This window comes from Strix uralensis, chromosome 25 (assembly GCF_047716275.1).
Source record: "Strix uralensis isolate ZFMK-TIS-50842 chromosome 25, bStrUra1, whole genome shotgun sequence".
NCBI lineage: Eukaryota > Metazoa > Chordata > Aves > Strigiformes > Strigidae > Strix > Strix uralensis.
Window position 1 is genome coordinate 5,146,534 of NC_133996.1, and position 11,940 is coordinate 5,158,473.

Consider the following 11,940-nt stretch of genomic DNA (forward strand, 5'->3'; position numbering starts at 1 on the left):
AAGAAAAATATTCTAAATAAAGGATTTAAAGCTCCTGAAGTCAAAGCCCTATTGAAACATGATTTTGGGTTTCAGTGTTTGAACTGTTAAAATGTTCACAAACTCCTCATAAAACAAATGAGCACAGAATGAGAACCTAGCATCTATTTTAAGAGTAAACCTGTATCATTCCAAAGTGAAAAATATACAAGAAAAAAAACCCCACAACTTGATTAGGACAATAAGTTGTTTGTTATAGGTTATTTATAAAGAATTTGGAAGATAAAAATCAAATTAGATGGATAACAAGTACAGATGTAAATTATTTTTCCTGGATGGCCAACTTGCAAGCAACCACCATCTGAATTCAAGTTTGTTATCTTAGACAAACTAAGCGTCTACCTGGCAGACAAAACCACCTTACTTTCTTCCACACTGTCCAGTTAAGGTTTTATAGAATTGCACTGCTCAGTTGATTATCAGTTGCTGGACAAAAGAGAACATCTACTAAAAAAAAAAAAAAAAAAGACCAAAAAAAGGGCAACAAATCCAATTACTGCCAAGTACAGTTATCCAGTCTTAAAAGTAGTTCTTGTGGATTTCTAAGTGGTACATCTGGCCCAGCCAGAACTTGGAATTGATGTAGGCACTGTTATAAAATTGTGTAGGTCTTGTTAGCCACATCACAATAATGTCTCATTTAAAAGAGAATCTGAACATGCTTACATTGGTGAGAAAATAAGGACAGCCCAGGGCTCTTTTTGTGCCTTTTAATTAATGTACACTTTTAAAAATCAAACTTGCAACTTCAGAGTACAAAAGTCATTTTGCAAAGTACACAGATTACTATTTAGCTAGAAGTTCAATGAATTATCCAACTAGATTCTTCCAAACACAGATTTTTGTAAGAGACAACACAGCCTTCAAAAATCTGCAACTTCCGCTACAGAACCCACACTTCTCTGCTCACCCTATCGACAGTAAAAGACAGTAATACTCTCCAAATAAAGAACCCTTCCCTCACTGTTTCCTTCCACAAGATTAGGTCAGGATAACCAGTGGAAGACTAGACAGTGAGACCGAGTCACTTCAGGCAGCGAGGGTAATGATTACTAACTACTTAGGATGCCAATACCGTCACACAGTGCTGCCCACTGAGAGATTATCAGACCCTCCCACCCACTTCCTAACTGAAACGGAGTTTACGTAAGTATTCCCGATATCTACACGTTATTTCTCAACAATCAACTATCTTTATGTACAGATAACACATCTCTTTTAAGAGGATTCTCACTCTCTTCAAATATTTTCACGAGAACTTTGGTGTTGTGTTACGTATGCTCTTCCCTGCTTCTGCGAGTTCCTTACTGCGCATACACACAATCACAGACCGACACAAAAAAGCATCAGGAATGAGACTCAGCCTGATCACACCCTTGATGGGCATTTATCCCTGACTTTCGATAGGTTCCAGGCCCTGAAGTATGTCCCACAATACGTGCTCTGATCTACAGGCTTCTCTTTCCCCTTCAAGCCTTCAAGGCACAGCCTGAGACATTTCCCATCTGGGAAAACTGAGGACAGATTTGTCTTTTATAGCAGTATCTATGCTCAAAGAATGCACCCAGGGCACACAGCGCTTGCACGCGGCATGGAGCAACTGACTCAGAAGCACCCCGGGAGATGACGGTGCAATCCCAGCCGGCAGACCAGCGGGCTGTGAAGGGCAGCGAGTTGAAATTCAGGAACTTGGCCAGTTCTGAGACCACTTTGTGGGGAAAGGAGGAAAAGTGCACGAGTGTCGCATATCTTTCAACTGCAAAGTAAAACACAAGGTCTCTGGACAATCTGAGCTGTCTAGGTGTTAATCATTGGAAAGAGGAGGATAGATGCCAGTGGATAAACCCATTACTGCTTAAGTGTATTCAGAAGCAATTTCTGACCCAAGAAAAGCTAACTCATCTGTGTAATCCCTTTGAAAATGATTGCTAGGAGTTTTTAAGCTTACTTTCCAGTGTTTTGCAAAACTAAAGTAACAATTACACTTGAGACTATCTCTGTATTTTAAACAATATTGTACCAAGTGCACCAGTTGCTGTATTAGCAATCAGAGCCAAATCAAAAAGACAAGGTTTCTGGCTACGAGAACTTTCATAAGCAAAATTTAAAGGAATATAGTTTGCTGGCCAAACAAGGGAAAGGCCTGATATGTAACAACTAAGCACAGGATATATCAAGATGGCTACACCTCAGTTTATAAAGGGACCCCTCACAACACTTCAGTATTTGCTCACAAGAAATAAGACACCGATGAGATTTTGCTATCCATACCAAAGGTGTGTCAAAGGGGGACTGAAAAAGTTCTCAGGTGCTGAGGTTATTACACCAAAACCTCCAAAGGATGACCTGGTACATAAGGAGGAGACTTATCTAATAAGATTATCAAGCGACAAGCCTGCCCCTTCCCTTATCTCTGAGAAGCAATGTTGCATGTCTCTAGTCCTGTTATTTCCTTACATCAACATTCCTTTTAATTTTAGTTATACTGTAGTTGCCAAAAAAAAAAAAAAAAAAGAAAAAACCACTTATGACAAACAAGATCATGGGATGGTTTGTTATAAACCAATATACAGCAGCTATACTACCCCAAACTGACACATCAGAGCTTACATAAGGATATGCACAGGCAATGAGAAACTGCAAGACAAAGGCAGACCTGAGTGTGTGCAATTCAGACAAATCACACTCCTCTCACCCAGCCCTGAGCTCACACCAAGTCTGCTGCTAGAGACGCAGATGCACACATCCCTTTCCTGCCACGGGCCCCAACATTTAACTGAACAAAACGGACCTAGATCCCGGAAGACAAACAATTCACCTGCCAAATTTCTGTTTAATTCAGATATACAAAAATGTAGACAAGCTTCTGTTACAATCATTGGGAGCGTTTTAGGGTAGGGTATTTATTAAATGTGAAATCACAGCTTCTTTCTTACTGACAGTACAATTCACAGGTAAACAGATAGTAGACACTATCTAATTTTCAAAACAGGTGCCCAATTTCGCAATGACATCTTGTTTGAAAGCTGCCAGAAATCCAAGGTCTAATTAATTTGCAAGTGTACACACGTTGCACAGTTGAAGAAGAGAGCACCTTCCTTAATGGTTACCTACATCTACTATAACCCGTCTCGTGCCAGCAGATAAACAACTATGAATTTCTTGTTTGTTGAGTTTGTTGTTTTTTTCTTTAACACTGAACTTGTTGATCATCCGTGTCTTCACCTTGCTATGACAAGAAGAATGCAATCACTGACTGCCCTCTAGAACACCACGGGCTGAGCTCTGAGCAGCTTCTATCCCCAGATCCTTTGTACACTATCTTAAAGAAAATGCACAAGTAGTTTTGTAAGCTCTGTCCTGTGGTTTCCACAGGTGAGTGGTTCTATTTGACCAAGTCAGCCCTCCACGCTTTCTATGTACAATAAAAATCCACACATGATCAATTAAATTGCAGCCATTACAAGTGGCCTATACGAGCTGTATTCAGATCACAACACTCGAGTTTCTGCGTGCATGTTCAGTACAATGCAGTCTTCACTACTCTAAAATGCCACTAGGGCATATAAAAATATTCTTGTTAGACAATGGAAGTGGGCCTCCCTCATTAATAAAACATATCAACATGTGAGGAAACTAAAGGAAATCAGATACATCACTAGTTTCTCCTAATCAGCTCTCAGAGGAAGGACTTGAAAAATATTTACGCTTAGTTTAAGAGACCACAGGCAGCTCACCAGCACTGTAATGGAAAAGCTGCTGAAGCTACTCATTATATGAGACCAAGAAACAGATTATTCACCTCGGTTTCAGCACTGTAACACTTTTTTTAACCTAAGTATCCTAATTCTGCACATACGTTTCCACAGACTATGAAAATATAAGTTACAGCAGACCAATGCACTGTCTTCTTGAATAAAACAAAGCAATTTGCTGGTGACAAACAGCCCTATATAGTTATTCATAACTGAAACCTAACCATGTGTGCACTCCTCCCTACGCTGTGCCCATCCTATTTTGTTACTGATCACAATTTAATAAGATTCAAACGTAAGATTTTGAGCATGAAGCCAAACAGTTTCTCCTGCTTCACAGGTTTGTTTCTCAAGCTTTAATCCATACCTTTGTTTCATCTTAAGTCTGGCTGCTACAATCCTTTGTACGCAGGTCATACAGTTACCGCCCTTCAGCCGCAGGCATTTGGCAGAGATTTCTTTTTTGGTCAAGAAGTCTTTCCACTACCTCTACCTTAAGAGCTTCGCTGACTAACAGTGCACAGGTAGAACCAAGACCCCATACACTGTTTGCAAAGTGATTAGCTACATTGCAAAATACTCTGACATTCACTCAGGAACTTCAGATTTTTTTCTATATTGCACCCATAACCAGGTGAGACAGACTGTGCAACAGACAAAAGCAGACACTGAGCTTCCCATTTACAGGGGAAAAAAAATGGCTAAATCAAAACCCAGTGCTCTTCCAGACAGACATTAATAGTTTTATTGAATAACCATAAACATTCTGCTTGTATTTTATGAAGTGACCATCTTAATGAGACAGGTAGCAAACAAGACTTTTATTAGCTTCACAAAAACACTGTTCCAGTAATACTTAACAGCTTCAATAAAGTGTGGGACAGGCACCAACACCCAGATGAAACAACTGTTTTGGTCTGTCTGCTGGGGTGGGGGCTGTTCTTCCTCTGCTGGATTTTACAGGGAAATAATTTTTACCTGAAGATCATGAAGGCAGACAAGAATAACTTCTTTTTTAACCTGAACTCTATCCTAAAGGCAGACACTATACAGCTTGCAGCAGTCGTTCGTAACACTGGCAAAAGGCTTCCTTGAGGGAGATACTACTTATCGATAACTCCAAATATAGCCTTCTTAAATGCATGCCAATAAAAAAGTTTCAATTCAGAAGGCCAGAAAAATTATCTGCTTTTTCCCTTTCGGAGTCTCACATCTTTATTGGTCCAATAACAATTTAATCATAACCAATACATCTTCCTCACAACTAATTTTACACCTTCTTTCATTCTACTCCTCAAGCATGAAGTACCCTCTTTAAAGAGACCCACAAAGCTTATTCCCCCTGCCCCCAAATCTTTCTGCCATCAATCAGTGCTCTAATTTGTTTAAAAATAAGAAAAATGAGCCAATGAACTTCAGGACAACTGAAGATAAGGTGGAATGTTATATTAAATAAGTACTGCTATAAATAATTCAAAGTAATCTGTAACTTAATTGCTGTACTAGTAAATTCTAACCTCTACACTAAGAACCTAAATATTCTGACGAAAATCAGGTCTGAAATCCTCCACTGCAACGCTTTCCCTGGGTCCCATTACTGCCTCTCAAGGCTACTAAAAAGTCCAAAACTGGAAAAATTCAACATTTTCAGAGTATTTAAGGAATAAAATTTGTATTTAATAATTTACTTTCAAAGCTCTACCTAGTCTGCTGGAAATTTTCATGTTTGTCATCATGGTTTTTACACTAAGCAATTCCCAAGATCTCAGATGAAGGCTCTCCATTATTTTCTCACTGCAACAGAAAGAAACTTCATCTAAAGAATTAAAATACTACTTTTCTACAGAGGCTTTCTTCAAAGTAAGTTTAAGCACAGAAGGAAAAGATTTAACACCATTTACTCTCTGCACTTTTGATATCAAGTAAAAGTAAGATGCTGCATCACTAGAGCCCTGGAGGATGCATAATATTGCATCATACTGCAATATATGAATGCAAAACATGTGGAGACACCATATGGTATCTTTGCCAGATAAGGGCAGTACAACACATGTTCATTCTTCTAGCCTGGAAGAAAAACTGGTGATGCATTTACATGTTTGGTTTCTGACACAAAAGTAGACTTCTTCGGCGGGGGACCGAGGGAAAAGTAACTGGGGTTTGTGCTGCCTTCCTGCGCACGCCTGGGCACACAATGCGGAGAGCTGAACGGCGAGGGGGATGTATTGTGGTTGCACAGAGCAAGTTACTCCCCTCTGCCGCCGATGCCCTCGCTCCTGCTATGCACCAGCTGCAGCATTTGCTCCGGGGGAAGAATTTTCCAGCAAACGCACGCAGGCACACTTTTCAAAAGTGACTTCTTTGCGGTTCAGCGTTTACCGCCCGCCCCATCCGCACACAGCGACCCAGCCCCGGCTCCCCGCACCCCCGCCCCGCCGAAGGGCCCTTTTGTGCGCGGCAGCCCCGCACCGCGGCGAGCGACGGGGCGTCGCCTGCAACCGGGCCCGGAGCCGCCCTGAGGAGCTGCCACCGCCCCGCCGAGTTTGAGGGGGGGGCGGGACACACACAAAGGGGATCCCCGCGCCCAGCACAGCGAGGGGGGGAGCCCCGACAGCAGGCGGGGAGAGTTGGTGGGGGGGGTGCCAGAGGCGGTGGGTGCCCCCCACGCCGCTTCTCCTCCCCTCAGCCCGCCGGGGAGGAGCGGCCCCAAACAAGTCGCTGAGGGAAACTTGGAGCCCCCCGGGGCGGGAAAAACGGCGGTTGGGGGATGGGGAGCCCAACGGTCGGAGCGCGCGCTCTGAGGGGAGCGGCGCCGAGACGGGACGGGACCGGACGAGACACCCGCCCCCGCCTTACCTTGACGAAGAGCTCGATGACGGGCTCCTTATCGCCCTCCTTCAGCCCGTTGACCGGCACGGACAGCGCCATGCTTCAGCCGCCGCTCAGCCTCGCCCGCCGCTGCCAGCCGGGACGGCGACGCCGCTCCGCTCCGCTGCGCTCCGCTCGCCTCACCCGCCCTGCGCGCGACTGCGGCCCGCCCCGCCCCGCCGGCCCCGCCCCGCCGGCCCCACCGCCCGGGGGTGGGCGTGGCCAAGCGCCCAAGGGGCGGGGCCGGCGCTGAGGGGGCAACGGTTTCCATGGCGGGCCCCAGTCCATGGCGGGCCCAAGAGCGCGGTGCTGCCTGAGGGGAGCGGGGGTGGGGGGGGATCCTCGGCGGGCAGGGCCGAGGGACACCCCCGGGGCGGCGGGGGACACCCCCGCGGTGAGGCCGGGGACACCCCCGCGGTGAGGCCGGCGGCGGGTGCGCTGCCCGATGACCTCACGTCTGGGAGCGGCCTGCTTGGGCCCGGCCTTAGCGGAGGCCGCAGCGCTGTGGGCGCTGCCAGGCCCAGTGCGGGGGGGGGCGCGTGTGTCGTAGTCGTGTCCCCACACACACGCACCCCGCCATCGCCTCAGCCCCCGGGGCTGTAGCGCGCCTCGCCTGCGGGGAAAAGCTTAAAAACTAGAAACTTCCCCCTCACGGCCCCGCCACGCACCAGGGTGCGGGACCTGCCACGCTGTGGGTGACTGCGCCGGAGCAGCAGAAATAGCTTCTTTCCTGGCTGGGGGAAAAAAATCTATTTCGAGAGGCAGGGAGGAGTGTTTCCAGCCTAGTTTCTTGCTCGCTATTAAGGACAGGGACTGAGGAGCTGGACAGAAAAATGGGCAGGAAAATTGGGTGAAACATCGGAAATGAAATTAAACCGTTTGCCCTTTTTCCAGTCTTTTCACCAAAATAGCACAAGGCAGCACACAGCCCTGCCATCACATTTTCCCCATGCGACTTCACGCCCGCGGAGTCCAAGCCGCCGTGAACAGAGCGGCTTTTATGCCTCGGCAGCACCCGCCCTTGCTCCCAGTCCTTCCTTTTTTCAGCCGCTCAGACTCTATTTTTAATAGTCTGAGTTCAGCTGCACCTGAACGTCTGGGCAGAGCCGTTCCCAGGGTAGGGTGCGCTGGGGCTGTGGGATACCCCGAGGTGGCATTGAACTACTTGCAGACGCAGCTCTCCGCCTCTCCTGCTTTAAAGTTGTCTGTGACCCGGCGCTGGAACCAACCTCCCTGTAATTTGCACCCAAATGCAGCCGTACAGCCAGAAATGGCTCCGGATGAAATGGTTACCAACGGAGCATTCACTGGTAATAACAAAACCTCCTATCTCTCCAGGCATTTTACTACCCTCAGTTCTGCATAACCGGATGTCTTTAAGTAAATTTTGTCTTTGAATGCCCTTGAATTGTTCATCTAGAGCAGGAAAAACTGCTGTCAGCCCCTCTCCAGGTGCTGATGGAGCTGGGCAACTGATGTGACCCAAGTCCTTTTCATTTCCATTTCTACAGCTTGTGTACAGCCCTCCTCAGCTCAGCAGGCTCCCTGGCAGTCGGTGGAAGATTCATTTCTGTTTGTTTTACAGAGAGTCCAAGGAATCTCACTGATTCATGGGGTGGGACAGGCTAAATTGGAAATCGGTGTGTCACTGTAACCAAACCGATCTGAGAGCAAGGCAGGACTCTGCAGTCCAGCCCTCCCCAGGAACATCCCTGAATAATCACCCTTAAATTAATTGCAGCCTGTACCACAAGGACATGGTTGTTGGAACACGAGTAGGATAGAAGGGAGGGAAAAACTTTTACCTTAAATGGGATTATCACAGAGACCTTCCACGAGTATCAGTTTTGGGGCTTTATGTTCACTTTTTCCATATGTGAGAGTAAGAAATTTGCACCAGTTGGGCCAAATGTCCCCAGTAGATTTGGGAACGGGTAACAAGGGGCTTGTATTACAAGGCCATTGCAGCACGCTGGCAGGGGAAAGTCGTTATCCTCTGCCACTTGTTTGGTGCCTGCTGGGACAGGCAAAAGCTGAGGCCTCTGAACTGAGGCTGAGCAGTGTCAGGATAAGGAACGCTGAACCAGAGACCTCCCGCTCAGCCAAGGGCCAAGCCTTCCTCTCTGTGCTTCACCATCCTCCTCTGCCAAAACTTTCAAAATCACAGGGTTTAGCAAAACTTGAAGCATCGTATAAGCCTCCCCTCCCCAAAGCAAAGAACCTACTTTTGAAAAGACAGTGGTTTTAGTACAAAGAACTAGCTCTCCCACAGCGTCGCTGAAGGTAGGTGTAGAGCAACAAATTTGAGGGCTGCAAGGCACTCTGTGCTTTTTTATGTTTTACCAGCCGTACAAAGGAGCTGCCAGGGCCATTTTTTTCCTCACTACCACTGAATTTCTTCTCTAACAAAAGAGTTCACATGCTGTTATCTTGCAGAGCGGCTAATAGCTAGCTTATTTCATTTATATCCAGCTGCACCAGCCTTGTCTGTTGCTTAATATCTTTTCAGTTATTTTACTTTTAGATTACATTTTCCTGGTTTCCAGCTGCTACTTACCAAACCCCTCATCCTCCCCATTCAAATGAAACCTCTTTCTCTAACAATGCTCAGAATGATTTTCAACATTGAAAGCTTTCGATTCTCTCCTAGTTCTGTAATTGTTGCTTATGTTACTCTGGAAGATTTTTTTCCGATAATACTTAGAATTAATTTGTCCAAGCTTTAAAAAATAAATAACCAGTCCTTCTAATGATCCATAGGGAAGTATTACCCACTTTTTACAGCTGTGAGGAATGAGTCAGAAAATTTAAGTGACTTATTCAAAGCTAAATTTGCACCGAGTCAGGGAGTCAGAACAAAGCAATTCTAGACCCCCACCTATGCTTAGATCAGTAGGTCACTCCCTCTATATTATTTTATGCTGTATTGAGAAGGCTTATTTCCATTTGGCAGAGCAGCAAAACAGCATATTATTGTTTCACTTCTCTAGCACTTTTGGCCTTTATGCAACAATTTTCCATCTCAAACTTTCCAAGTGCTTTTGAAACTGGAGGCATCAGATGTTAAAGATATCAAAGCGAGCGCTCTCCTGCCCCGGCCCTCGCTGTGCACATTCAGGCGGTGGAATTCGCTGCCGCATTGACCCCGCGGTTCAAAAATGGCTTTTTTATTTCTAAGGGGAGTTTTTCAGGCACTGGAGGAGCTCAGCGTGCTCGTCATGTTGCAGCTCAGTGGGACTGCATGCCATATGAACATCCTGGATTTTAAGCATAATTAAACTGCTTCCAGAAGAGAGGGTGCTGAGGGAGGTTTGGAAAGCTGAATGCAGCACGGCAACTCGCTGGACCATCCAGCACCGGCTGCGGCTGGAAGCGAGAGCCTGGCCTGACAGTCGGGTTTGTTATAGCTCCTTAAAGCAATGGTGAAGAACCTGCCCACAGACACCTATTAAAAGAAAGGCAGAAACGACACGCCCTGGTTTAAAAATACCAGCATTCTCATTCCAATGCTAATTCGGGTTCCTGGGCTTGTCTGCAGGCTGGGATGCTGCAAAGTCCTTCCCTGGAGACTTGAAGCAGAAGAGCAGTGACCACAGGCCTGGAGACCACGTGTCCCACGTGCTCGGCTCTGATGGTGCCCCTTTAGCAGAGTAACTCGGTAAGCTCCAATTTCCTTTAGCCTCCCATCCAGATTTTGGGCTCCATCCATCACCTGCCACCTAGAATGGACTGTTTTGTTCTGCTGATATTGCCCATTCATATTTTATTACCCCTGTGCTGAGCAGTGTTTGTTTTTGATCGGAGGGTGTTAGCCCGCCAGATTTACAGGGAGTGCGGGGGAAATCAAACTTCTGCTTGTGTCAGACTGTTTGCAGTTTGCTATAACTCCCAGCCAGCTGTCCCTAGATAGCTCATTTTCATCCGGGGCGGATGCCAAATTTTAACATTAACTGCGGGCTCATGGAGCTGGCCCCACGAGGCACTGAAGTGAGCAGCTGAGGACACGCAGCGCCGCGTGGAACTGGACCCAGAGCTAACATCTGACACTGGTGGAAAATGCAGTGGCAAACAGCTCTCTGCTGTGGGCTGAGGCAGAATTACGGGAGCAGAGGACCCATCCCGTATCATTATGTGGGAAGTTGACTTCACCCCACAATTTCTGGGTCGCTCCTCTTTTGCACGGTCCAAGTTAACGCTGCTCCAAGCACAGAGGTTGGAGGACTAAATGTTTCTAGGAAATGTTAATCAAGAACTTTTAGTGGCAGTAATTGCAGCCTGGAGTCATTTAACAATCAATGTACTTTCCATGCAATAGCATGCTTTTTTTTTTCCGGTTACTGGCATATGGTCCTTACCCCAGGGAGCCGGACGGTAATTAATGCATTTTGTGGTTAAATGTTTGGACTCAGCATCTCACGGCGCCCGAGGAGAAGGGAGGTAGACAAAGCAGGCATTGTCTGCAGGTTTCCCTGGGCTGCGTTAGGTCCCCTACACTGAGGCACGGTGGGGGCAGGTTTACGGGAACACTGACACAGGCAGAGTTTTCACCTCGCTTCCTTTAGTGTCGCTGAAACACTGGCAAAGTTAAACTGCTTGGCATCTCCCTGCATTTGGAGGTGATATCCAAAGGAAGGGAGAAGGAAAGTTGGCTCTCAGGACTACACAGACAACAAGAGTAATTGAATGCCCAAATCTCCTCTTTCAGCGGGAGGCTGTTGCCATGCCTCTTGTCGCCTCTCCATGTATTTCTCACTGCCCTACTTTAAAATTCAGATATCAGCCTTTTTCTACTGTGAGCATTAGGAAACAAAGATTTCAGCTTCACCCTTTTGTAGAAAGGGACCTGGAAAGCACCAAGAGGCAGAGTTTGAGCCTCAACTAAGCACGAACGGAGCTGGAAGCCAAGTCTGGGTGCTGGGAAAGCTCCTGGGACACGTCCCTACAGCGGCACCGCACAGACACACACGCACCAGGCACCTGGAGTTCCTTCAAGAATAGCCCAAAATCTATTGCGGTTCTGGTTTTAGAAGTTATTTTTGGGGAAAAAAGGACACTTTTCCCTGTGCCTGCTTATGTAAAATCTATATTTCCCCACCCTTAAGTATAGAAGTTGTCTGAAAGTAAATAAATTCAGGTCACTGGCTGTTTTCTTTTAAGGTTAGTCTCTGGGTGATTCATAGAGCTGGACTGATAACGTGATTTGTTTAAAGAAAAAAACACTGTGCAGCCTGCTTCTCTCAGAATGAAAATACAAGTTGAGTTGGCTTTGGTTGAGTAA

The 11,940-nt window shown here is 46.3% G+C and overlaps 1 protein-coding gene across 1 annotated transcript in view; it reads right to left on the reverse strand.

Annotated features, from left to right (window-relative positions):
• CLIC4 (chloride intracellular channel 4) overlaps window positions 1–6,812 on the reverse strand; it is a 33,060-nt gene extending 26,248 nt beyond the window's left edge. Inside the window, exon 1 of the mRNA XM_074894180.1 lies at window positions 6,651–6,812. Within this exon, the coding sequence (XP_074750281.1) occupies window positions 6,651–6,722 (72 nt within the window). The 5' untranslated portion in view covers window positions 6,723–6,812. The remainder of the gene's footprint in view (window positions 1–6,650) is intronic.
• Window positions 6,813–11,940: the final 5,128 nt, after the last annotated feature.